This window comes from Coccidioides posadasii, chromosome 1 (genome assembly GCF_018416015.2).
Source record: "Coccidioides posadasii str. Silveira chromosome 1, complete sequence".
NCBI classification, from domain to species: domain Eukaryota; kingdom Fungi; phylum Ascomycota; class Eurotiomycetes; order Onygenales; family Onygenaceae; genus Coccidioides; species Coccidioides posadasii.
In genome coordinates, this window is record NC_089407.1 from 6,678,802 (window position 1) to 6,704,268 (window position 25,467).

Consider the following 25,467-nt stretch of genomic DNA (forward strand, 5'->3'; position numbering starts at 1 on the left):
CTCTTTGGACATGGAAGCCATGATTACTGTCGGTTCATATGCATTCTTTGTAAGGTTGACTAACACTTGCTTTAACAAGGCTAAGAAAAGCATAAAAGTACTCCGTATATGACGTAGAATCGGCCGGAGGGGCATTTGAGTATCAGAGTTTATGACCTGGCCCGGAGTTGAAAAGGAACCCGACGCCGCGAAGTTAGTGGAATATTCTAAATCACACTGGTAGCATTTCGAAGAATTGAGACCATCAAGGACGCTCCCCTTTACTACGAAGTGAGGAAATGACATTTATCGGAGAGGTCCATTGCTGCCTGTGGCGGACAGCGTATGTTTCAGCGTTGAGAAATGATGTCCATGGAGGAGTATCAGACAAGCTAATTCATAAGCGCCATCGTGATCTCGGTTGGCGGTGCAGAACATATTCACGTCATGATGTTACCTATGGCCCAGTCGCAGCCCACAGAATGCCCCGGCGTCGTCTAAGAGAGTACGAAACTTGAGAACACGATTCGATAACTCTAGAATCGGCATATCACAAGTTAATAGAGACTGACTAAAAATTGAATTCGCGTTTCTTGCATTTTCCGTAAAGCTCATAGCTCTAACTCCTCACAAGGCGAAAACAGTCGCTGGGACAGATGATTGACAATGGTGTCTTCAAGAAACTGGAGGAGGCTAGATCGCGAGTCTCACCTGGACCTTGTCATTGTAACCGTAGAGTGTCCTCGCGTCTTCCAGCCAGTGGTAGAGACAGCTCCCACATCCACTCATGGCCCCGAAAGGATTGATTTCCACCAGTGAAACTTCCTGTGCCTGTCCGTAGACAACATCAAAAGTAAACCCCTCCTCCTGCATTTTCTCCAGTATCCAGGCGTCTGTTTCTCGAACCTGTTGTATGATGCGGGCATGGATCCCCTTGGCTCCTTCCAATATACGCGACGCAATTTTCTGTTGCTCGAAAGGGTCCTTCACACCAAATGGGCTTGTCCAGCGGTACTGCGAGATACACGAAATCTCTCCGGTTGGCGGTGGGCAGAACACACGGAATTCCCGATGTGGATTCATATTTCTGTTGTATGGAACGAGGAAGATCTTTGGCTTGCGCTCCTCGTCGTCGTCAAGGTCATCTAGCAAGGCGCGTCTTGCTCGTGCTGAAGAACATAGCGCCCGAATGATATCTTCAAGGATGTGGATGGGGGCAGCTCCCTTTTCGCCGTCCTTGGCGCTGCAGAAGTCGAGGCGCATGAACCATTCCTTTCCCGAGTTGAAGACCGATTCGGTCGACGCGCCATAGACCGTTTGTTTGGGGAACTGAGCCATGAGGGCCTGGAGTGTTTTTTTGCTCAGTCCCCCTCGCGCACGCCAAACAATGTAAGTCTCGGTTATTTCTTTGGCCAGGGACCTGGGGAGCTGGAACATATGCCAGTCTGCAACCCCTTGAATGTCCATGATCAGCAACACCCAGTGTTAGTATAGCCTAGTGTAAAAGGATGGCCTTTTGCGTTTGAGAGAGGCCTTTTTTTGGAATGAGAGCAGCAATCTCACTGTGGGAATGGACGTGGGTGTTGCACTTGTCAATCTCTGTCAACTTCACTGATGTCTCGGCTTCACTGAAAGGAATGAGCCTCGATTCCATTGTGAAAAGAGGATCCCACTATATATCACCGTCCATGGCATGTTTGTCGGATATATGGAGTCAGTTTCGGCTCCATTTGGGGCTCAGTCTTTGTACTGGATTGGCATACAAAGTGCGTCGGAAGCGATGGAAATTGCCATCCGCCCAAGAAAGTGAAGGTCACTTGCAAGTGACACCCCTACGCTTCTTCAGCCTTCAGCCGTCACTGCTTCAACGTGGCCTCCGAAAAATGGTCATCGGACAGTGACATGGGAATGACTGAGCTTTCCGGCCCTTTGTTTTTTTTGTTTTCATTGGTTGTTTCGTCGCACAATCGAGAATTTCGCCGCTCACTAATACCGGGCGCTCCCGCAAGGCCGTCCGCCTCGTCTTCGCTCTCTGCCTAGGCCGAGCTAATTTAAGAGGCCTTTGAGCGAAGCCTCAAAAGGGCAGCTCGCGCTGCTTTTGCTCCGTCTTCCGGTCGCACGGAGATAATTACCCGTCCATTCTAGCAGTGTACAGAACCGAAAGCTCCTGTCGTCGTGACCCCCTGCATAGACCCCTGTTCCATCGTGAACTGGCGGAATCTGATGGCTCTCACCACCACACCGATCAGAATGATCGCTGGGCGTGTCAGCAAAATACGCTTTCTTGGGCAAACTCAATACGAATCCCACGGACGGCCGGCTCGCGCGTGTTTATCCTGTCCGATGAACGGCTTTTGGCTACAATCTCATGTACGGAGTACTCCATAACAAATTGCGAATGCGTCAAGAATGCGCGAAAAGATCTGCTGTTGAACTTGGTTGTGCGATCAAACCAACACCCCTTAGCACTCACTGCGACAAGTCGTTACCTTTGGCATCATCCAATAGTGCCCTGTTGATGGTGGATTTCAACAAACAGTTCCTTCCGACAGCCTGAAGGTAATGTACATGGGCAGCCGATCGGGAGATCCTCCCGACACGGAGGGTGGGAACGCGGTTGTTTCAGCAAAGGGAGGGATCCTCGACGGCCCATGATGACGTCGGTCACTATCTGAGTTACTCAGGAGCGGGGAGACTGCACTCCGGCCACCGACGGAGGAGTGGTGGGTAACTACTTGCTGTCTATATAAACGACCTCGAACCCCCCTCCGAACGCTCTCTACCGCTTTGCTATACCGGCAAGAGCCTCAAGGCCGTTCCAATTGACTTTACTCGCTTTTCGATCGCGCAACTTCACCATTATACGGAGATCTCAGCAGGAGCATTACAGATTCAGAAAATCTTTTGCAGTCCACAATGGCACCAGAGCGGGATCGCCGTTTTTTTCTCTTGTCTCACCCTCGTTCCGCATCTAACCTCCTCGTCCGAATGCTAGGCCTTGACCAACAGCCACAGGTTGCTAAGCGCTGGCTGAACGGGTACTTTTTCATCGAGAGCTACTTCTTGTCCGACAAACTGGGCCTTCGAGTAAAAAATGTCATGGACTGGACAGACGATGAACGGACTCAAATGCGCCACGCCTACCAAGGAGCATTTGATACTTTGCAAAATCACGTCTCCGAGGCGGAGAAGGAAGGCAAGATTGTATTCGTCAAAGAGCATAGCTATCTACTGCTGGAACCGGTACACCAGTTCAAGTTGCACTACGGCGAAGATGGTGTCACCGAAGGCCCATGGACCCTTGATGTGCACGAAAGCTACGGTACGAATCTGACCAGGTCGGAAGGAAATATAACGTTGCTACCGGACGAATTTCTGGATACCTGGAACCCGATTTTCCTTATTCGGCATCCTGCTCTGATGTTTCCATCATTCTACCGAGCGATGGTCGACGTCCGTAAAATGGATGACAGAGAGGTTGATGATGACATGTGGGTTGACATGAACATCCTTATGAGTCTTTACTGTCCACGCACCACATACGATTGGTACGCCAAGCGCCGCGGGAAGGCAGGTGATTCAGAGGATCAACGTGACGTATATCCCATCGTCGTCGACGCGGATGACGTTATCAACCACCCGGAAGTAGTCCTCAAGCTTAGTGACAAAATTGGCTTGGACCGAGATAGCCTGCGATTCACCTGGGAGGCAAAAATCATTAAGGACGACGGGGAAATTAACTTGAAATCGCAAAGGATGCTATCGACCCTAGCGGCATCGCAAGCCGTTCTCAAAGACAAGGCTGCAGGCAACATCGATATCGATATTGAGGCTAAGAAGTGGAGAGAAGAGTTTGGCGAAAAGGTAGCGGATAACTTAAATAGGTTGGTTAGGGCTTCGATGCCGGACTACGAGTATCTGAAGGATAAGAGGATGAGGCCGAGTCAAGTTTAGAAGGAAGTTGAATTGGCAATGTTTACCGCTAGAGAGCGCCGGGACGATGAATGTATGTCCTGATTGATATTGAACGACCCTACTCAACCATGCAATTTATGAATGACACAAGTTCATATTCACCTTAAACTTATACTAAGGTAGAATATTTTAAATTGACTTTTAATATCTTTACATGTCATCCGCTCCATTATGATACTAGCTTTAACGAACATGGAGTGATAGGATAGAGTCGAGGATTGATATTCCATACTTAAGCCAGGGTTGATATAAGTAAGAGGTTTAGATTGATTCTTGATAGCAATGACACAGCATCAGTCATGAATGAGGGTCAAAAGCCTAAGGAAGAATGTCCAAATCATGCGAAAAATTGAACCGCCTGCAGCGCAGAAAGTTTCGGTTCTGCGGCTATGCAGGGGGGTTGGGACGACATTGGATGTGTATTGTCCAACAAAGAAAAAGAAAGCAAGTGGAAATACACATATCCAGTCCAAACGAAAGGTTAGACTTGAGCAAATCCTTCGAGAAAAGAAAAAAAGGTACAGCTAATTGATCAAATAGAATAGTCAGACTTTCTTGGAAGACATCTTGCCTTTGAAAACTAAACACGTAAAGAATGCAACCATCGGAGGACAAAGTGTATGGTTCGAGGTAACCGAGACCTCTAAGAGTGAAGAATGTAGGTCCTCTTTTCGGTCAATACCATCAACAATGTTCTTCTAGAGTGGTGTTATCTGAAGGTTCGTCCACTCTCCTCCCTATGCCCATGCTCTAGGCATGGGTGTTACTAGGAAGGCGGACGTCATCTCGAGTCTGTAAGATATGCGAGCTTCCCGTTGTATTCTCATCATCTATATGTTGGCGGCGAGAAGGTGGGGGCCAATGTTCAGTATCACCATCCTCGTCAAGATGGTGGAGGTTGTCCCGAGCATTTAAAGTCCGTCCGCTCTCCCTCGTACGCTGGTCATCTGAAGATTGGCGACGAGAAGGTGGACGGCGACGTTCAGTATCACCGTCCTCGTCAAGATGGTGGAGGCCATCTCGAGTATGCAGCTTCAGCTCATCTCGCTTATTCCGGACGCGAGAAGTTCCATAACAGCTACACCATTTCTCCTTCTTCCTTTCCGTATTGTTAGCTATGAAACTCCAGGTCCGACTTGGAACTTGACTCCCAGTGAATTAATCTAGGAGAGCAAATCGTATCACACTAAAGAAAGTTTATATACTTAGCCTTCTCCATAATGCAGTTACCGGCTTCTCGTCCCTGGTCTTGACACTGCGAAAGAACGTTAGGACTAGATCTCGAAGCAAAGATAGCCTATGCTTCAAAGGAATTTGGAAGTACCTCTATGTTGCAGGATTCCTGCATCAAAACAGGGCATTCTTCGGCACGAGTGGCAAGGTCTTCTGCTGTAGAAGCGATAGGCACTGCAAAAGTGCACGTAGCCAAGATGGCGAGGGCAACAACAAGGCGATTCATTATGAGTAGAGTTGTAGAAAAGGCCGGGTGCTGCGTTTGCGATTCAGAATCATTTCCAATGAGGAGCTGCCTCATTATATACTATGCTTCGGGAGTAGAAGGATGACGCGGAACTTGCTAGACTGGAAGTGGTTATGACATGATCAAGACCCTGGTATCATATTTCGAGCCTGCTAGTGAAGCATTACATAGCCCGAAAGTGCATAGCTCCGGTATCAAACCTCTGTCGAGACGGCTAAAGGTAAAAAATCTCTCCATAATTTCGATGATATAACAATTAGGACAAGGGGCTATGAGTTTTTTGTTGCCATTATGCGCAACAGAATGCGCAAGACACGAACCATGGAATCCAATCGGAGCAAACGGGGATACCTTGAAACGGCAACTCAAAGGGTCATGAATCTCATATCCACTCTCTGGCTCAGCCTGCCATGCTATCGCCTTTGTGTTGTGCATCATAGAGTAGCCAGGAAGAGCTGGAGAGCATGTAATGACGATTCAGGGACGCGCACACGTCGGGAATCCTAACCCGAATCTTCTTCTCAGCCGGCCTTTTTACCTAATCCGGCTTCAATTCGGAATGCGCAGAACATAGCATGTACTAGACGCCCAAGAGGAAGGGAAGGAAGGAAAACAGTGCAGCATAAACAATACGACATCAGCGAAGCGGAGGACGGGTAATAATAGTAATAAGGGCCAACTGAGTCAGATAACGACCACTATCCAATACCCATGACCAGAGAAGCTTGGAGCCATACGGAGTACATCAGGATCGCGCGAAATAAGTGGAGTCGGTCGGATTTGTCCCCTTGGGAAAACAAGCCGCGCCATGAACAGTACAGGCTAGCCACTCAACATCGAATTCAGCTGTCGATCCACAACTGAGGACATCATAACGGTTGGGCAACCAACTCGCACAAATATAGGCAAGTTGCCGATGGAACTCGATGCACAAGGCAACGTGTTCAAGACAGTATTTCGCAGAACCGGTGGCAATGCAACATGCGACTCACTTGTTGATCCTCAAAAGGCTCAATAGATTCGCGCACGAAAGGCAGGGGACATTGCAAACACTTTGCAGGGTGGCAACCACATCCCCAAAAAAGCAGAACATGTGGGTGGCCCTGTATTGCATGCAGCTCGGAGTCATCCTGGAGCCGTCTGAATCAAAGGCGACTCCGCACGGAGTGCTCTATAGGTACTTATATTAGTTTATACCCTCCTATGAGAAGGAAGTTGTGGTGTCTATCCGACTTTCGTCGCCTGAAGCTCAGAGCCGGTGCTTTGCGTGAGATGCGGTTCGCGACGATCCGCCACGGTGCCGAGTTAACCTCCCGATACCCAATGCCCCTGGAAAGCGCACAAACCCTTTCGCTCTGCTAACCAAGACAGATCCAGATTGTCCAAAGGAAAGATCGGGAGTTTTCCATGGCTGAAACTCGAGACAAGACTAAGACTTAGTTAGTACTTATCTGAAGAGAGTGGACATATGGCGTATTATTCTGTTGTCGCTGAACTTTAGAAGATCGCCCACCGGAAGCCGGGGATAACTTCATGGCTGGGTTCGGGCGGCTCGAATCGTTCAGCCAAAAACAAAGACTACAGCGCGCCACTGATCTTAGTTTTGCGACAGAATAATGCCGCTGCTGATGTATTATGTGTTTCTGTTTTAAAATATGCTCTAAAACGTATCTAACCCTCTATCCTTGAACATATTTCGCAGCCACTCAAGCTCTCTGTTGTATTGAATCACTTTGCCGTGATTATTCGGAATACCCTGCAATGCATATAGAGCTTACACTCTATTGCAGAAGTTATACATTAGAAGCAGTAAGCGTGGTTTTTAAACATTGTTATTGTCATACCGCATGCGTATAATACTTGACATGTACTCAGATATATACATGTAGCTGAAGCCAATTGACTTCCCATCAAAATGTTAGTTACCTCAGGGGGTGTGGTTCTAATGTCCGTGTTGCGTTTCTCCAACAAAGACCGAGGGATTTCACGTTCCCTGGATTGTTCTGGGATCGGACTCTCCGAGTTACGTATGCTCTGCACGATGAAAAAAGCCGCATGAGCAAAATATCCCTTTGAGAAATGATGTATCGATATCTAATTAAGTCTTCCGCACGGAGCATATCATAAAAAAAAGAAAAGAAAAGAAAAAGAAAAGGCTGACCCGGAGTCCCCGATAAACCTCGAAATTTAGCATTAGATATTATAATCCAGTCGAGTAATCATATATCCCTCGCCACATGCATTACAAATGTAAAGAAAACCGTTTAACGTTAAGGTTCCTCCCCTTCAACCAAACAAATATCAAATCATCGCACTCAGCATTGCGGCACATCGCCCAATACGCCTTTATTTCAACCCGCACAACGACGAGGCGACCTCTTCGTAGGTCACCTTGATCCTGCCCAATTCCTCTGCCCGTCCGTTCGTCAATACGTCCATCGACTTCTTCGCGATATTAAATCCGGAGTTGCTGTGGTCGATCGCAGTCAAAAAAATCGTTTTAGCATTGTATGTCACTTTGTAGCACTTTCCACAGTTGGGGCTGTTCCACGTTTCGACCGTAAAAGCTCCTCCGACGTGAGGGTAGTTTGGTATCTCGCCGGCGGTGTTGTAGCCCTTTGTTATCATGCCATTGTCCCCGTCAGAACAGGTGACGCCACTCAGGGGCAGGGATGGGTCATCGTAGTGAGTGTCGTAGCTGAGGTCGGCCGTGCTAGCAAGTGGAGTGGCGGATGTGAAAGGGACGAAGACAGCCGCTGCGATAGCGCTGAGGAGTGAGAACTTCATCTTTCCCGATTTTAGAGTTTTGTTATGGAGGAAGTGTGTCGGAGAGGTGAAGGTATAAGAAAGTTTCTCAAGGGTTCTGATTAAATCTTAGTCGTGATATCCGTTGGGAATGTGATGAGAAGGATGTGCTCCAGGCGAGACATGATCGAGGTTTATATACCTCAACGCAGGCCCTCTCCCGGTCTGCAACCGGGTAAGTGTGATAGCAATTCCGATAATAGACCTTCGCAAATATCACAAATGTCTTCAGAACCTCTTCCGGGCCATCGCATGCAATCTCAAATTAGCATCACCTGAGGGGCAGGATGTTCCAGATCTCCTAGCCAACCGGTGAAGATAGTTCTTCGGGGCGTGCAACAGGGGGAAGAGAAAGAGCCCCGGGGGGGGGGGGGGGGGAGGAGGAGGGGAGGATCCTCTGGAGCTACCTTTCGCCTCTATCCCAGCCGGATGAGAGCGAAAAAAGAGCATACTTCGTCGTTGTGGGAACAATTCTCAACGTCATGATGCTAAAAATAAAAGTAGCATACGGGTATTCGGGTAGAGAAAACCCTCAAAGACCCTCAGCCATCGCGGGAAATGTATGTCTCGGCGCAAGCACTGGGCTCTGATCAGCTGCACCTGGAAATGGAAGGGTTTGCATGAAATCTGAGACAAGCGCCGTCAGCTCGCGATTTAGTCCGGGTACTCCGTAGATGGGCGGGAATATTCAACGGTGAAAGCCCTGTACTCTGTATGAGCCCTGGGATTGCGGGTCCAAGGTGCAAATGGAAGTCGTTGAAATACCGCATCAAAGACAAAGGCGATGTTATTTCAAGCAGTTCGTTTTCGGTGACTAAACGGCTCAACGAAATTCTAGTTTTTTTCGCATCCTTCAGTTGGTAGTTGGAGAAAGGGTCGCAGCGAATCGACACGCGACGATCCCTTAGGGAATGGCTGCGGTGGACGCTGAGTCTAGGCGATTCGACGTCTGAGGTTGAGAGCAGTATCACCACCGCCTGGCTCCAGACTTCTGTAGCAATGCGTCTGAGAGGATCATAGCCAGTGGATCAAGGATTGACCTGTTGCTGCAAAATTCCGCTGAATGAAAGGTGGGTTGTATTCCATTGTATTCCTGAACTGCCCATGTCTCAGATGTTTGCACAGCATTGGGCGAGTGTGACCCGCAGCGAGAGTGGTCATCGGATGAAGTTATCTTCTGTACTCCGTAGTTTAGTGCTCCGTGCAAATTCCAAGCCACAAACAGTCTCAGCAGCAATGTAAATTCAGCGGTCCGTATGGGCGCGTCCTCGCACAATTTGTAGGCTCGTAGCCGAAACCTGTATCCCTTGACGGCCAGTTAGCGACGTGTCGGAAAGTGGAAGTACAAGAAACACTGTGTTGTCGCGGAACCATTTGTTCGACATGCAGGTTGGCCAAAGCCAAGGATCGTGGGTTCTGAGGGATGCCAGCATCGGACGATTCGGGTGCGGGAAGGCTTGACAAGTCCGGTTTCGAGAACGGACCACAACGTCGCTCGTTGCACCATTTGAAGCATAACACCCATGGCATCATAACACGACTTTCGCGTTGTTCTTCCATGTGGAATGAATCGGTTTTCAGCATGCTGCACTGCTTGATCCTTAACTGAGAGTGATCGAGAAACTGGTCATCACATTGACTATCTTCAGCTAATTACGACCTTCTTTCATGCTGAAATACAAGACGCAACTACCAATCTCTCTTGCTTGGAGTTGGTTGGTTGCAACCTCTCTTCTCTGTGTTTTTTAGTCTCAAAGGACTCTAATACTATAACCTTTCATCCCACGCGGTGACCTTTGGATCCTGTGGGCCATTTTTGACCTGTGGTGGCCTTGCAGACTCGGCCTGTGACCACGGCGGCAGTCGGCAGCCGGTGAGGCCGATGTTCACGTCCCATCGCCGATCGGAATTATCCCAAGATATTTGAATTTTGCTCAAGAAAACCCAATGTCCATCCAAGCTTTCTTTCCCGTCACCCAATGTCTGGGGTTCCGTCCGGATAACCATGGATTCCATACAGTTCCGCCAAGGCTATTGATACCCGGGAGGAAGCGGCCGGATGCATACTCTGATATAACACTCGTTCTCTCTCGGCCAGCGGTCTATGCCGGGTGACTGGCGTGGAGAGCTTGCATTATGTACAGATACATGATGGCTTTTGCCAACGTGAATGCCATAATCGGAGCGACACCTCTCAAATTGAAGGGTGATAAGGGAGTATGTACAACTGACTACCTAACTCGCTGCAGGTTGCAATGTGGGAGTCGGAAATTAAAAAGATGCGTGGTGAGCATGGGAGCTCGGCTTAATAAATGGTTTCTTTAAACTCTTCAACGAACTAACTTAGTCCCTACACCTGTGTATTCCATGACTTTTGAGAAAAGAAGGGGATCACGTTCTGTATTCGTGTCAACAAAAGTGAAATTCTCGTGGGAATCGCATAGAATGCAGCAAATATTCGACGTCTCAACATCAATTTGCGCTCAATTCCTCACCTTTTACGCTCAATCTTAAAGATTATGCACCCTAAAATTCCTGGGGAGAGAGAAAGAGAACTTTTATGGCTGGGTTTATTCGCCAAAAAGTCGACGTACACACGGTAGCTTTGAGAGCCTGTACTCCCACTGGTCCCCATATCGAGGAGTTTTGGTGGCAGTACTCCGTAGTCCAACCGTTTGAATCCACAGGAATCTCAGGTTGCGCCAGAAGTCTCGGTTTCCAGCAGCTCCCAAGAGCTCGAAGGAACAAGCTAGCGCGCGAAATGGAGCATGGTTTGGAGGATTTCTTCGATTTCAATTCAGCTGCATATTTCAACGGAACAAGGACTCCCCTTGCTTGAGTATCGCGCCTCCATTAGTAAAAAGACTGTAAGTACGGAGTAGAGCTCTCAAACAAAACAAATAGGGGAAAAAAAAAAAAAAAAGAAGCACCACAGAAGGTAGGCAATAGATGTGCCCTGCTTTCCGGCTGAGTTTAACTGATCGTGTACTCCGTAGGCTGAGGCGCGTGCCGCGCTGAAAGACAAGGACCTCTGTAAAGTAACCGGTGAGAGTCCTCGTTAACAAGTTCACTGCGCCAGAGTCTCACAGTGACAATCGCTTTCGAAGGATTATTTCTGATTTTACGAATTCCTTTCACTACAGCTACAGATAGAATATTCCAATCTGCTATCATAAAGGGATAGATTTTCAGTTGTTCAATGACAGCCCCAGGATAATTTTCCCCTATCCGCAGTGTGAAAGACCGAATGAAAAGCGACCCCCTTTCCCGGATCAAGCTTCCAGGCAGCCTCGAAAACCGGAATTCGCTCGCCTGAATTTCCGTCGATCTCGGGTTCTCGACCGCTCGTTTGTAACTAACTTATTAGTGAACAGAGCCAACAGCGAGGGGAGACTGACAGGGTGTCTCCCAACCACATCGTCGAGGAAACCAATGCGCGCTGTTTTGCTGTCCGTTGGAATTATATATGATCATTCCGGCGCTCCCGCAAGTCGCTTAAGTTTGACAATTGTCCTCCCAATTTCTGTGTTCACTGCTTTGCACTCCGCGTTTCCCTGCTTTCCTTGATCTCTCCGTATCCATGCAGTTCAGGTCCAAGCATGGCCTCCGTATCTCTCACGAATATCATTTTCACCAGCATCATCCTGTATATATTCGCAATCCTACTCAAGCTCCTGCAAAACTACCAAAGAGCGCGCAAGATCGGATTACCCATCGTTTTCGTCCCCGTGGACCAAAGCAACATCTTATGGATAATTATCTCCCCAATCGTACGCCCGCTTCTAAAGCGCTATCTTCCCAGGTTCATCTACAACCGTATAGTCATTTGTATCTTCGGACACGAATTCCATGAAAAGCTCGAGCCATTTAAAAACTTTGTTGGCGGGCAGAAGACGTATACCCTGATAACACTACGGGGACTGGAAATCTGGACCTGTGATCCCGATGTTTCGATGGATGTTTTGCGACGACCCAAGGATTTCTCGCAGCTGGAGATCGCAAATAAGATGATGAGTAAATTCGGGAGCAATGTTCTAACTACAAGCGGGGCGGTTTGGGCGCGACAGAGAAAGATCATAGCAAGTGTAATCAATGAAAAGATAAGCGGAGTTGTGTTTGACGAAAGCGTGAGGCAAGCTGCCGGATTTATAGAGAAGTTTGGCGAATCGAAGCCTGGTGATATAGGATCGAGAAGTACAAAGGCCAATCGAGTGATTGATGGAGTGACTTACAAGACGTTTGACATGGTGAAGAAGATCACCATCCATGTGCTGAGTAGGGCCGGTATGGGTGTGACTCGGCCCTGGAGAGATGACGGGAGACAGATTAAGAGCAGTGCTGCAAAGGCAGACCACGATGAAGATTCCAGGTTGAAATTTGACCGCGCTCTTCAAATGATTCTCGCGAATCTCGTCCCTGCAACCCTAGTGCCCGAACAGATTCTTTCACATTGGCCTTTCTTTCTTCCAGGAGCTCGGGAAATGAGAGATTTGGCGTCCGCAGTCCGGCATCTCCCGAGAATGTTCAGAGATATGCTCGGTTAAGAGGCGCCAGTAACGGACAGTTTCCATGGTTCCAGCGACAAGGAGCCGAGTACAAAGATCAATATCATAAGTCAGCTTATTGCTGCATCTGAACTTGGAAACAATCAATCCGTATCAACAAATGCAAACATCAAACAAGGGTGGACATTGTCGAAGGATGAGATTGTAGGAAATCTCTTCATTTTCAACGCTGCTGGATTCGACACGTCTGCGAATGCCCTCTCGTTCGCTCTCGTGGTTCTAGCAGCCTATCCACATTGGCAGGAGTGGCTTTTTGAGGAGATTGATCAAATCGTCCCCGAAGATCCAGACGCCTCAATGGAATACTCCACTATTTTCCCCAAAGCTATTCGGACACTTGCTTTTATGCCGGAAGTATTGCGCCTCTTCCCACCTGTAATTCACATCGGAAAAACAGCCCTTTGCGGAAATGGAGAAGCGGTCCAGCTTGTGAACCCGATTAAAAAAAAATGGCGAGTCTGCAGTGACAACCGAAATACCAAGCGGGGTTGTCATTTATATCAACAGTGCGGCGTTGCACATGGCACCAGAGGTATGGAGAGATTTGAACCCTCAAGATGAGACCCAGCACACTGGCCATCGAGTTCAGAACAGAGATGCAAGTCAGAGCGGCATCAAAGCCAGCGGTAGATTTGTTCCTGACGAGGAGCTCTTCCGGCCCTCCCGCTGGATAAATCACTCTGACAACACGATTTTCCAGCCGCCCCGTGGAAGCTATCTGCCCTGGTCAGCTGGTCCCCGTAACTGTCCAGGGCAGAAAATGGCACAGGTAGAATTTGTTGGGGTGTTCCTCACTCTCTTCCGATATCATCGGCTGGAGGCAGTCCGCCACGAGATTCCGGTCAAGGTCAGCACTTCGGCTTCAAAAGAACATAAGACGAGAAGAATGCAGACAAGAAAGGAGACCGATGATGAAGTGCGGCAGAGATTAGAACGCGTGATAGATGGGTGTAGAAGCAAATTGACTCTCGAGATGGAGGTGTATGGGGTTACGGACGCAGAGGAGGAAAAAGGAGGGAGGGGCGTGGGTTTGCGGTGGGTGAGAAGAAAGGCGCCAAACCGGCCTTGAGCTTTGGCGCTCAAGGGAGCCCAGCCAGGATGGTGCCTTGGCGTGTTGAAGCCTATCTTCACCGGGCGGTCCAGGCGGCCGGCCCCGTCAAAACGTCCCAAGTTTTGCCACCAATGTCTGGGCTTTAATAATCCTTTAAACTGTGTAAAGTTATCTTATACTCCATATACAACACATAAATAAAAGAAGTAACCGTTTCTCCTGTCATAACTATATCAAATGGAATGTCAGTTTCTGGATCCGCTCAATTGTTAACATACCGCCCCTTCACGCACAATGATACTAACTAGCACTCTGCAGGATGATATTCTGAGTCCTCTGCACCCCAGCATCCCCACTCCGCGAAACCCGATCCTCGGATACGAACGGGACTATCACTCACCGGCTGACCTGTCTCAAAAATAATTCCAGCACCATGCAGTTCAGTACGCATCCATAATTCGGTAGTGGAATGTTAGTAAGGAGGAACCAAGAGGGGAGGAATAGACCAAGAGCACGGATATCTTGCAAGAGATGGCAGAATCATCAGAAACAACTCCACTCCTTCGCGACAATGCGGCCGTGGAAAACGGCCATCCCACGGCTGTACCCCCGCCTGCTGCAGATGACTCCGATGCACCTCTGGCGGACGAACCAACACCCAAGGAGCTGCTTGTCATTCAATCAAGTATCTGGCTAGGGGTTTTCTTCGCTGCCTTGGGTAGGCCTCTCTCCTGAGCCAGTTTAACACGCTCCAGAGCAAGCTTCTGACTGACATCTTCTCCGGACAAAAAAGATGCCACCGTTGTTGCGACGATCTCCGGTCCAATTTCATCGTCGTTCAATTCCCTTTCCCTCCTTTCCTGGCTCGCTTCAGCATACCTGATTTCGAACGCCGCTTGTCAGCCTCTTAGCGGGAAACTAACCGATATCTTTTCACGTCGAACCGGCCTCGTAGTATCGAACGTACTATTTGGGCTCGGAAATTTGATCTGTGGTCTTGCCCAGGATGAATGGGTAATGATCTTCGGCCGGGTGGTGGCGGGAATGGGCGGAGGAGGCTTGACGGCCATTGCGACTTTTGTTACCTCCGATCTTGTCCCGCTGCGCAAAAGAGGACTGTGGCAGGGTATTGGCAATATATGCTATGGCGTGGGAAGCGGGCTGGGAGGAGTATTTGGGGGTTGGGTCAATGATACTTGGGGCTGGCGTTGGGCATTCCTGGTCCAGATACCTTTTATCGTGGTATCTACTGTTTTGGTCTGGTGGAGGATCAAAATCCCTGTCAAAGAGACCGATGTCTCACGCTGGCGAAGGGTTGATTTCCTTGGAGCAGGAGCCTTGGTCCTGACGCTGGTCCTGCTTTTGTTCGGTATAAACACTGGTGGCAATCAAGTGCCATGGAGCCATCCTATCGTTGTGGTTTCGTTGGTGCTGTCCGGCATATTCCTTTTCGTCTTTATCTACATTGAAGAGAAGGTGGCTTCTGAGCCTGTTATCCCCGTTCGGCTGCTGACAGATCGGACTGTCCTCTCCGCCTGTCTGACAAATTGGTTTGGTACGATGTCGATATTCGCTGTGTTCCTTTACGTGCCGCTTTACCTCCAGATTCAGGGATATTCTACAACGCAGGCTGGTGCACGACTCATCGCCCAAGCGGTGGGAACATCCATCGGGTCGCTGGGACTGGGACTTTTGATGCGTGTTACCGGTCGTTACTTGTTCTTAAGCTATGTGTCCGTTATCCTTCTGGCTGTGGGTTCCATTCTCTTCAACACCTTCACTCTCGGAACGCCGGCCTGGCCGCCGTTCCTGTACCTGTTTATCGCTGGGCTCGGTTACGGTGGCATGATCACCGCCACCCTGGTAGCGTTGATATCCGCCGTTGCCCACGCACACCAGGCCGTCGTGACGTCAGCGTCCTACGCCTTCCGTAGCACTGGAAGCTCGATCGGTATCAGTATCGCTTTTTCCGTTTTTCAGAATATCCTCAAGTCTGGTCTGTGGTCGCGGTTCGGTGGCCGCGAAGAGGCAGCACGCCTGATCCCGAAAATCCGTGATAGTCTGGATGAGATCAATCACCTCCCTGAGGGCTGGTTGCCAGGTGTGCTGGATGCCTACATGGATGCCCTGAGGGCAGTGTTTGCAACAACTCTGGCCCTATCTCTGTTGGGTGTTGTGGTGAATTTTGGAATGAGAGAACACAAACTGCATGCGAATCTGGCAAGAAAATGAGCTTTTTTCTGTTGATTGATATATGGATTGAGAACCCGCAGGGTTAACCAAAAAGCTGTGGAGTGTCTGGGCCTTTGCAAAATACATAGATAGCAATGAGATACTACTAGCCTATGATTAATTATCCGTGCTTGGTTGCGCTCGAACTGCCCGTAGACGACAGCTCGTTGTCAGGAACAGCAACGTGGTTGGCTGATGGCGATGCTCCATCTCGCTGGCCCTCGGGGCGCAGGGCTCCATTTCGTCGCTGAACTGGCCTTGGAAGTTCGACGCTTGTCCGGTGGAAATTTCTCGGCACTTGAACTCTGTTTTGTCGTCTCATCGACATCATCGGCGCCCCCTACGTACTATTTCCTCACAAATAAACTCCCCTCTGAACATCCGGCGTGGAAAGACAAACTCGATAATAGTTTTCGTCTTCTCAAATATACTAGGTACACAGCCTCTCCGTTGATTGCAAAAGCAAGTTAATTATTCCGCTCCAGTCCTTAATTATCGCCGCAGAAAGATTTCTCTCCAAGCGGCGCAAGATATATTAGAACGTGGCACCACCCGTTGATCCCCCGTTTCTTTCCCACGGACGCAGGCCAGGTTAGTTCGCTTCGCAATATCCTTATCGGAGCCTTCCTCAATTCCCACGCGGTCCGAGCACAAGTCAGTCCTTTCGAACTCGCCCAGCCACAGAAAAAAAAAAAAAAGGAAAAAAAAAAGGGAACGTGCGAGCACTGGTTGGCTACACGACAGGATATCAAGAGAAAAAGAAAGCAAGACGGCGTCCCACTTGTCAAACTGGTAGTTTGCATTGGGCGGCCATACGGAGGAGATTCATATTTGGAAGCCTAAAATCCTCAAGAGTATGCCTCGATAAATCCTCGAATTGTTGGACGCAGTAGAGCGCGGTCAGGAGACGTCGAAACCAGGATATAGTTAACAAGGAAGCTCAATTCAAAAGAGAGGAGGGTCTAGTTATAAATGGCTGTTAACTCTAAACTCCGATCCGACTCGCATTATTTCGGAGCCCATGATCCTCAAACGCAACCGACCGGCGTGCCCGCGGCGATGAGTTCAGGTTCGGAGACTGGAGATATGAGTAACATCGGTGCTGGTGATAACTCGGGTTTACCCGAAATGAAACAGCCTGTCGCCCATGCTAGCGGTACAATGAATGTGGGACAAATGAGGCTATTGAACTCCCCGAGCAGGCATCACAATCGCATCCTATTATCCACGAACACTCCTTTCTCCGACACGGTGATGCGCTCCCTTCTTCGCGACCCGGATATCGAGCTTCGTTTAATAGCAGATAAAGATTTCAACGATGGGGCTGACGGCGTGGACAACCTTCTATACTATCCAGACATTCCACAGTCAGAAACATACCGCAGCAGGAGGGAATGGATGAATATTACAGCAGCCAGCCTCGCAGACTGGGCAGATGTTCTCATCGTTGCGCCAGTTGACGCAGGAACTCTTGGGTCTATGGTCTCTGGGTTAACTACAAGTCTTACACTGACGATTCTCCGGGGTTGGGATATATCTAAGACAATCTTGCTCGTGCCGAAAATGATGCTGCTTGAGTGGAAATCCCCCATCACCGGAAGACAACTAGATCAGATTCGCACTTTCTGGCCCTGGGTGAAAATACTTCCCCCAGTCCTGTCTAGATTTGAACCCCCTGATTCTCTCGTCGAAGTTCCGTGGGAAGGACGAGAGATGTTCTATGAAGAGGTCCGGAAAGGGCTTGGATGGCCATTTAACGTAAACGGCGCCGAGGACAAAATCGATTCCCTCGATGAAGCGGTAATAGCGGGGAGAATGGACAAGCATCTCGTTAAAAATGATATGGACACTGCAACAGTCTTGGAAAATCGATCAGAGAGTACAGTTAGGAGAAGCAGTACCCCCTCCAGAGACCCAAATGCTCCTGTCCTTCCGCCAGAACTTTTGACCATGATTTTTGAGGCTTTGGGTGACTGGGAAACATCGACAGCAGTTGGGGTATACGCCAGAATCCCAATGCCAGAGCACTGGAAGGCTTTTGCTCCAAAAGCTGATTGCCCATCAACGAATTTTTCCCTTGAATACACGATTCTTCGAAGTCCTTTATGCGATATCACAAAACTCCTCTCCTCTGCACCTCCATGGAAGCCCCTATCCAACCTCGCGGCACACTTAATTTTTAAGTTTTGTCGAACGGACGTCCTCGACTACATTTGCCAGTCCCGAATTGATTTATACTGGTCGACACCGCGGCTATCTAGCCTTCCGCTCCGAGCGTCTGCTGTGTATGGCAATACAACTCTTCTAGAGTGGTGGCGAAATTGTCCAGATCTGCCGACGAACGATTACCTTCCGGATGCTCTCGACGGAGCATCGCGAGCCGGCTTTATCCACGTCCTGGAGTGGTGGCGAAAGTCCGGGTTGCCCCTTCGGTACACCGAACGAGCGCTCGAATCTGCGTCTGCGGAGGGTCAAATCACTGTCCTCGATTGGTGGAAAAGGGTCTCTGAATCTTCAGCTTATTCCGATCCAGTCCCTTTGAAGATAGGAAAATCGGTACTTTTGGCGGCGCAGTCTGGCAAGACGGCGTCGCTTGCGTGGTGGGATAGATCTGGCATCCCATATTCACATGGCGAATCTGTCGCTCGTATTGCGAGCACACATGGCCATGTTCCCGTGTTAGAGCTGTGGTACAGGCGCAAGGGTTCGAAAATCATTTTTGACAACCAGGTTCTTGTCGGTGCGACGAAGAATGGTCATGTTGATGTGCTCGAGTGGTGGCGACGAAGTGGATTACGGGTTGAATTCAAGACCTGCGACATTGAAGAAGCGTTGGAAGACGCCGTGTCGGGTGCTGAAGATCGAGTTCGACGCTGGTGGGAGCGAAACGGGTTGAACTTGGGGGTTGGTACGAGCGAATGGATGAAAGTCAAGGTTCTGTGAATAGTGCTCAGATTACATCTCTTGAGGAGCTATGCTTGTCTGGTTTGTTGGAATATAATATCATGACTTATGTTTTGGCGTTCTACCAATGTCCGATTGCTCTCGGGTTTTGCATCATTGCCATGGTCTCGGATATGTTTTTCGGTTGCTTATAAGATGCTAAAACAATCCTTTGCATTTGCATGTATATTATTCACTATATGAGAGATTCTGTGATTTTTAGGATGGCTTAAATATGTAGCTATTCACGCTACTGTTCCTATCGTTCCGTAGGCTTGACGCCATCCAGTACTTGACTGGCGGCTGCCGCCAGTATTCGCGGTTGGGTCAACCTGGGGCACAATCCCGTTTCCACACCTGGCACCTTTTTCCCTATGGCAACGGCCAGCGTATGCTCTCACCTCTACCATCTATGCAGTCGAAGACGGAAAAGGGGCGAGAAGCCAGCATTTCCCAGTGGTACTGGGAGTCATTGGAGCGATTTGGCAGGATGGGGTAGGCGCCTGAAAGTTGATTTGCCTGCATGTCGTTCGCTTATCTTCTATGGAATGAATTGAAATATATTGATATGGATTTGTATAAGAATCTGTGAAGGACTCCACTAAAGGTGCTGGCCTTTGATGGGGCTCGAGAAGACATTGCAGCTTTCAAGAGAGCGCCGAAGCTATCGTCTCGCTTTGTGTAAGACCATTGTTTCTCCAATTCCGTAACATATAGATGCAAAACGCATCCTTCCCTTTAGTCACCGAAACACAGTTGCTGGTAATAGCCTTCTCATTTCTCAATCCGCCCTTCACTGTCATACGTATAAAAGCCCTGGCGGCTTTTCACACCTAATTTTCCTTCGGCAACCATCTTTCGAAGCAGTTCTCTCGGTGTTTCGGGTAGGCCGGTCCGCTCTTGGGCATAATGTTCCTCAATATCCAATACAACATCCAAACCCACTACGTCCATCTGCTCAAAAGGGCCCTTGGGCGTTTTGAGAACATCTTTATATATCGCGTCGATTTCCTCAGGAGTAGCTACCCCTTCTGCCGCTACTGAAAGGGCTTCGCGCTTGATTGCCGCCCATATCCTGTTACAGGGAGCATGAATTCAGCTATTAAGCAAGTTGGTGGAGTATGAAATTACCTGTTGTAGATATAACCAGTAGAGTTCTTCTTGGCATGATACGGCGAGAAACCGTGGTCTTTGCACTCGCTTATCAGCCGCTGGATGATAAGCGGTTTTGTCTTTGGAGAGGCCATTATTTCAATTGCTAGCTTCGGCGTCAGTGTCGAAGTTACCGCGGTTACTCACGGGACATTTTCGAGGAGAAGAATAGAATGGGAAGAGAGCCCATGGCTCCTCGTTCACAGACCTGGAGTTTCTGGAGGCCAATCTGAGTTTATGTATCGTCTGTCAGTGTGTTTGTGGTTTACAGTGCTTTTCAGGGGAGTAAATCGTCCTCACATGAGTGCAAGCTCACAAACCGATCGGGGTACCGAAGCTCGAGTCCCGCTACGATCTCAGTGATCGTAAAGCTACTCGAGTTGGATGCAATGATCGTCATGGGCCCTGTCAAGGCATCTATATTTTCAATGACAGCTCGTTTCAAGGGCAGCAGCTCAGGCACACACTGATGGAAGATGGGGTTGTCAAGTCAGCCGAATAAAATACGATCCGGAATGTCAAATAGGGGAGAACCTGCCTCGACAACGAGCCATGCTTCCTGCAGGGCGGCTCGAAGGTCTTCTGAGGTAAAGGTTTTAAGCTCCCCGGATAAGTACTCGCTTTTGGAGTCGGTTTTTCTGAATTGCTCGACGGCCTTTTGAGCATCCTGCAGCTGGGATAGATTCTCATCAACCAAATGGACAGGACGGCCACGAGAAGACCACTGTGAAGAAGAGTGTTAACTCATCCGTTCAACCGAGACCTGTTGAACCATGAGGGGCAAGGATTACCATGTACGCAAGACGCCGACCCTGCGTCCCTGCTCCGAGAATTGCAACGGGGGCACTCATCGTGAAGTTAAGTATGATAGATATATGTAAGAAAGAAGTCGCGGGTTAGAAAGGGCTGTCGGGGGAAGACAGTCGTCGACTTCACGCCGGGGCGTCGCAGGACGGCGAGGATGTCCAAGCCACCGTTTTTCGATGAGACATGGCTATCCGAGGCAAGACTATGGCTTGCCATGTTAACTTGGTTCAACCATCCATAGTTCTGTTGCTTAACTGGTTAACTAACTAGCTAAGTTAGTTACTCCACGGTTGGCAAGCTTCCAAGGTGTTTCACAGTTCCATTGTGATGTCGAGTTGTTGACTTGGTGGTTTTTTACTGTTTTCAACCTTGTGGGATGCTTGGATAACTAATTTGTGCATACGATTGACCCTTGATCCTCGAACCAGGCAGAGGTGCTTCGTATGTAAACTGGTGAAAATTTATCCATTAATTATTGTATACAATGAATCTATGCGATATTTATCGTATTTACCCCTTGTGGTCTATTGGTAGTATTCCTCCCTAAACACCATCATTCTCTCTCGATCTTCACCATCTGGGCCTTCCTCGATCCATGCCCTGAACATCCCACCGGCGTTAAAATCAAACGAGGTTTTCCCTTTTAGTAATGATTTGTTTCCGTCACCGTCCCACTCAACCTCGATCCCAATCATCCCTGCAGTTGCTTCACCCGTTTTGCCCCATCTATCCCCTGCCGAACGTTGCAATTCTCCGCCCGGACCACAGACAGCTGTCAAAGCTTCGTCGAGAGACACATGGCCTGACGAGAAACGCGCCATCGCTGTGGTTGTCCGGGCGGCTGCGACGCGGAGGAATGAATCTCCATTTCCTGTACCAGATACGGCTGCCGCTCGACGACGACGACGACGGCGCCCGGGACGATCACCGTCGTTCGGCATCTCTTGGCCAGATTCATCCCAATCCTCGGCCCAGAATCCTGCCCCTAGCGTGGGGGTATCCCCGATCCGCCCGGGGAATTTATTCGTAAGCCCACCCGTACTTGTAGCAACAGCAATGTTGCCCCATTGATCCATACACACGGCGCCCACGGTGCCCTGGCTAAGATACCTATCGCCGTCATGGGACGTCAGATCCATTTCGGCATCGTGGTCAATCGTCGCCTCCACCTTTGGGCCCTGTAGCCCTCTTCGATGTTCATCCCACCTCCTCTTCGTCCAGAACCACTCATCGGGTTTGAATTCCAGGCCCCAATCGCTCGCCAATTTTTCCACGTATGGTCCGCAGAGCTGACAGTGCATGCTACCTCCGCCTCCAGCATCCTCATCATAGCCATTCCGAAGTAAAACCTCCTTCGCCAGACGGATTGGATTTCGCACGTTTCTAACCATCATAACTCCTGCACCGCGCTTTATCCTGGCTATGTCGATCTCGTCTTCGGTATCCTTCCCGTCCCCGGACGACGACGGGGGCACCACTGAGCAAACCATAAGAGACGCCTCCATTTCAATGCTGCCCGCGGTCGTAAACACACTACCACGTCCACAATTAAACAACGGGTCATCCTCCATCAAACTGACCGCATGGACCGCTGCATCAAGAGCAGAGCACCCCGCATACTCTTCCTCATCTCCACCGCAATCGACACCCTGTCCGCACGGCTTCTTGCTCCCATCGTTTTTGCCTTTCAACAGCGAATACGAAGACCGCAGGTACGCCAGCATCGACGCCCGGTATTGTTCGTATAGCTCTGGGGGGATGCGCGAACGCTCGATGTTTCCTGCACCTCCATGGAGGATAATCGCAGGTTTAAAGCGGGGTTTGGCTCCGTAGGGCCGGGCCTTACGCGAAGCGGTGGGGGAGCTGGGAATAGTCATTGGGACTGGCTAGAGGGTAAAAGCAGACGCGTAGAGTTAGATACCATACAACTGTCTCGAGAGTGCACCGTCTTCTCCTTTGAACCTTTCTTCTGTTGCTCACTTCGACTTTCTCCCAAAAGTTGCAGAGACGTCCTTCGTCACGTGCTGATAAGATAGGGGCGGTGCGTGCGGGGAAGTGGCGGAAAGACGCGGCGGAAACGGGCGCGAGGCGGGGAGCCGGCAAGGAAGGAAAGAAAATCATATCATATCATATCACGGTGGGCATTCATTGAGAAAATAACCTCGTAAGCAAAAACACATAGAGAAAAAAAAATAAAATAAAAAAAAAAAAAATAAAAAAAAAAAAAAAAAATAAAGATTGGACTGTACATGAATCTGGACAGAGCCCGTGGGTAACAGCATGCTGTATATCAAAAGAGCTGCTCTAGGGAACATATTAAAAAAGGTCATCACAACGTCAAGCTGGAAACATATATGCAGAAATCTCAAGGAGCGTAAATGAAGAAGATTCAAAAAAAAAAAAAAAGAAAAGAAAAAAAGAAAAAGTAGAAAATAGAAAATATTCAAAAAGAGTGCCGCCAAACGCCTGCAGCGTAGAACAACGTGGGGTATAGTTATTATATCGTGACGGTGAAGACAAAACAATCATAACTTCTTAAACAGGAGCTTCAGTTGAGTCGAGGCCTTTTTCTTCTCTTTTTTCTTTTTATCCTTCTCCCCGCTTTTCGAAGACTTTGATCGTCTAGAGCTCCTAGACGTCTTCGAGTGTCGAGAAAAGCTCGATGCATCGTCGGGCTCTCGCAAGTCATTAACTCGCTGTGGGAGATATATACCCGACATAGCAGCTGCAGTGGGCGTAATGAACTCCCCATCGACCGAAGTGCCGCAGCTTTCGGCCTCGGACTCGGCCACTCCACGTCTCCACATTTCAATACGGCTGAGGGAAGCATCGATTTCCATCATCTCATCCATGTGGGCTTGCGGCTCTTCGGGAGCACTGGCCTCCTTGGCGGCTGTGATCTGTTTGATGATCTTGTAGCCGCCAAACATCACCACGGTTACTCCGATCCCGACACCAGCGGCGATCATGAACTGCGGGCTGGATAAAAGTGCAAAGACGGCTGGAGCACTGTTCCGGAGGGCAACTAGCGCCGTTGGGGCCATCTTTTTTACGAGATTGCTGATTTCTGCGAGCGTAAGAGCAACGGCGGCCATAGCGTCCGGGTTTTTTTGTAAGTGTGCGATTGTAGCCGACGCCGAATGGTGAGCACAGTCTGCCTCGATCAGTAGGCTTTTTACTTTGCCCACTAGACCATCTAGCTCGGGATCCGGCTCTTGAGCCTGAAGGCGCTCGAGGGATGACGGGTGGAATTCGCCATATGCAAGATCCATATCGATGTGCGGTTCGGAATGTGAGCGATTTGTCGGCTGCAGGTGTGGTGGTGGCTGGGCAACACCAATTTCTCCCGATGTGTGACGGCGCGCTAGCTCTGTTTGTCCGTATCGACGCGAGGATGCAACTGAATGTAGATCCTCGTAAGGCCTACGGGGCTCTCCATGGTAGCGGCTGGAGCAATCGCCGTGTCGAACCACGGATTTTGATCTATGGCGCCTCGACGAAGTTGTTGACCGGCCGTCTTGGAACTCGAAATTAGCTATGGCTCGTCGAGCCTCCCGCTCAGCCTGTCGGGCACGCTGCTCAGCGTGGATCTCTGCTTTTCGAGATCGATAGGCGGATCTGGCTTCTTTGAAGACACCGAAAAGGTGCTTGCTCTAGAGGAAGAACATGGGTTACGAAAGAGCGCGATAGACAAGTCGACTGGCAACCTTACCGAGCTAACCACCTTCCCGGACTTGTCAATGACAGCGACTGTCTCTCCTAAGGGAAGCATCTTGAAAGTAAGGCTCTGGGTATATGCTTCTTGGTAAATACGTCTCTGTTCAACAGAGCTTGTAACCTTTGACCACTATCGCCGATGCCTTCGGGAAAAAAAATGTACAGCGAGACAGATTATAGACAATAATAATTCAGCAGGCCATAATCTGGGACTTGTGGTGAAGGGAAAGGAAAGAGAAGATCTATGACCGGCGGGATGCGGTCATATAGTGGTGACGAGTTTTCAAAGTGACGTCTCCGCAGCACTCCGTATTAATAACGAGAAAAGGACGTGCATGCTGACCAGCTCAACATGGGTCGGGCCGGGAGAGACACTTTGTCGAAAGGGAAAATGGATGTACCAATCGGTGAAGAAAGCAGTGGATGGGTGAAACTCCAGCAGCCCAAAGTCGTGGCCTCTCAGGGTGTCCTGCATGCCACTAAAATAGCCCGCCTCATCATCGAGGGGGAAATGCTTGCTTGGCCGAGCCGTGTTCAGGCACCGACCGGCCTGCACCCAACAATCACCACATGCCAGCAAATCGCGGCTGCGATGCTCCCCCCGCCGTCAGGAAAAGCGCCCCGACCAGGGGAAGACTCTGGTATCTCTGCAGGGATATTGCTGCCCTATCGCCGCGCGACAAAGCAAAGCGACCAAAAAAGAACGAAAAACAAAATGGCTGGGAATCGGGACTTCGGCCAATCAGCATATAGTGGCGCAT

General features: G+C 49.4%; 11 protein-coding genes across 11 annotated transcripts; 5 read left to right on the forward strand and 6 right to left on the reverse strand.

Moving 5' to 3' along the window:
* Positions 1 to 672: 672 nt before the first annotated feature.
* D8B26_001984 (uncharacterized protein) lies at positions 673 to 1,446 on the reverse strand (the record flags this gene model as incomplete). The annotated part of the gene is made up of 1 exon (XM_003065930.1): positions 673 to 1,446. The coding sequence occupies one exon, from the start codon at positions 1,444 to 1,446 to the stop codon at positions 673 to 675; it is 774 nt and encodes a 257-aa protein (XP_003065976.1).
* A 1,449-nt stretch (positions 1,447 to 2,895) lies between these two features.
* On the forward strand, positions 2,896 to 3,933 carry D8B26_001985 (uncharacterized protein; the record flags this gene model as incomplete). The annotated part of the gene is made up of 1 exon (XM_003065931.2): positions 2,896 to 3,933. The coding sequence occupies one exon, from the start codon at positions 2,896 to 2,898 to the stop codon at positions 3,931 to 3,933; it is 1,038 nt and encodes a 345-aa protein (XP_003065977.1).
* A 694-nt stretch (positions 3,934 to 4,627) lies between these two features.
* Positions 4,628 to 5,488, reverse strand: D8B26_001986 (uncharacterized protein; the record flags this gene model as incomplete). The annotated part of the gene is made up of 3 exons (XM_066123699.1): positions 4,628 to 5,053; positions 5,160 to 5,209; positions 5,279 to 5,488. 3 exons carry the CDS (start codon positions 5,486 to 5,488, stop codon positions 4,705 to 4,707), a joined length of 609 nt encoding a protein of 202 aa, XP_065979774.1. The 3' UTR covers positions 4,628 to 4,704.
* A 2,292-nt stretch (positions 5,489 to 7,780) lies between these two features.
* Positions 7,781 to 8,221, reverse strand: D8B26_001987 (uncharacterized protein; the record flags this gene model as incomplete). The annotated part of the gene is made up of 1 exon (XM_003065932.2): positions 7,781 to 8,221. One exon carries the CDS (start codon positions 8,219 to 8,221, stop codon positions 7,781 to 7,783), a length of 441 nt encoding a protein of 146 aa, XP_003065978.1.
* Positions 8,222 to 11,838: 3,617 nt separating this feature from the next.
* D8B26_001988 (uncharacterized protein) lies at positions 11,839 to 12,783 on the forward strand (the record flags this gene model as incomplete). Its single annotated transcript, XM_003065933.2, has 1 exon — positions 11,839 to 12,783. One exon carries the CDS (start codon positions 11,839 to 11,841, stop codon positions 12,781 to 12,783), a length of 945 nt encoding a protein of 314 aa, XP_003065979.2.
* Positions 12,784 to 12,990: 207 nt separating this feature from the next.
* Positions 12,991 to 14,001, forward strand: D8B26_001989 (uncharacterized protein; the record flags this gene model as incomplete). Its single annotated transcript, XM_066123700.1, has 2 exons — positions 12,991 to 13,843; positions 13,948 to 14,001. The coding sequence occupies exons 1-2, from the start codon at positions 13,325 to 13,327 to the stop codon at positions 13,999 to 14,001; spliced, it is 573 nt and encodes a 190-aa protein (XP_065979775.1). The 5' UTR covers positions 12,991 to 13,324.
* Positions 14,002 to 14,172: 171 nt separating this feature from the next.
* Positions 14,173 to 16,200, forward strand: D8B26_001990 (uncharacterized protein). Its single transcript, XM_003065934.2, has 2 exons — positions 14,173 to 14,573; positions 14,649 to 16,200. The coding sequence occupies exons 1-2, from the start codon at positions 14,387 to 14,389 to the stop codon at positions 16,085 to 16,087; spliced, it is 1,626 nt and encodes a 541-aa protein (XP_003065980.2). The 5' UTR covers positions 14,173 to 14,386; the 3' UTR covers positions 16,088 to 16,200.
* Positions 16,201 to 16,467: 267 nt separating this feature from the next.
* On the forward strand, positions 16,468 to 19,241 carry D8B26_001991 (uncharacterized protein). Its single transcript, XM_003065935.2, has one exon. The coding sequence runs from the start codon at positions 17,060 to 17,062 to the stop codon at positions 19,028 to 19,030; it is 1,971 nt and encodes a 656-aa protein (XP_003065981.2). The 5' UTR covers positions 16,468 to 17,059; the 3' UTR covers positions 19,031 to 19,241.
* A 357-nt stretch (positions 19,242 to 19,598) lies between these two features.
* On the reverse strand, positions 19,599 to 21,158 carry D8B26_001992 (uncharacterized protein). Its single transcript, XM_003065936.2, has 6 exons — positions 20,974 to 21,158; positions 20,721 to 20,906; positions 20,483 to 20,648; positions 20,391 to 20,411; positions 20,162 to 20,288; positions 19,599 to 20,105 (listed from the first exon to the last, which is right to left on the reverse strand). The coding sequence occupies exons 1-6, from the start codon at positions 21,031 to 21,033 to the stop codon at positions 19,805 to 19,807; spliced, it is 861 nt and encodes a 286-aa protein (XP_003065982.2). The 5' UTR covers positions 21,034 to 21,158; the 3' UTR covers positions 19,599 to 19,804.
* Positions 21,159 to 21,513: 355 nt separating this feature from the next.
* On the reverse strand, positions 21,514 to 23,240 carry D8B26_001993 (uncharacterized protein; the record flags this gene model as incomplete). Its single annotated transcript, XM_003065937.2, has 2 exons — positions 21,514 to 22,871; positions 23,234 to 23,240. The coding sequence occupies 2 exons, from the start codon at positions 23,238 to 23,240 to the stop codon at positions 21,514 to 21,516; spliced, it is 1,365 nt and encodes a 454-aa protein (XP_003065983.2).
* A 274-nt stretch (positions 23,241 to 23,514) lies between these two features.
* D8B26_001994 (uncharacterized protein) lies at positions 23,515 to 24,261 on the reverse strand (the record flags this gene model as incomplete). Its single annotated transcript, XM_003065938.2, has 1 exon — positions 23,515 to 24,261. One exon carries the CDS (start codon positions 24,259 to 24,261, stop codon positions 23,515 to 23,517), a length of 747 nt encoding a protein of 248 aa, XP_003065984.2.
* Positions 24,262 to 25,467: the final 1,206 nt, after the last annotated feature.

What these genes read in the sequence shown, in the direction of transcription:
- D8B26_001990 (XM_003065934.2), top strand. Translation starts at nt 14,387, where the DNA reads ATGGCAGAATCATCAGAAACAACTCCACTCCTTCGCGACAATGCGGCC. An exon ending in GGTTTTCTTCGCTGCCTTGG is followed by an intron (nt 14,574 to 14,648) that starts GTAGGCCTCTCT and finishes CGGACAAAAAAG; the next exon opens with ATGCCACCGTTGTTGCGACG.
- D8B26_001992 (XM_003065936.2), bottom strand. Translation starts at nt 21,033, where the DNA reads ATGAGTGCCCCCGTTGCAATTCTCGGAGCAGGGACGCAGGGTCGGCGT. An exon ending in AAGCATGGCTCGTTGTCGAG is followed by an intron (nt 20,649 to 20,720) that starts GCAGGTTCTCCC and finishes ATCTTCCATCAG; the next exon opens with TGTGTGCCTGAGCTGCTGCC. An exon ending in GTTTGTGAGCTTGCACTCAT is followed by an intron (nt 20,412 to 20,482) that starts GTGAGGACGATT and finishes ACATAAACTCAG; the next exon opens with ATTGGCCTCCAGAAACTCCA.
- D8B26_001991 (XM_003065935.2), top strand. Translation starts at nt 17,060, where the DNA reads ATGGCTGTTAACTCTAAACTCCGATCCGACTCGCATTATTTCGGAGCC.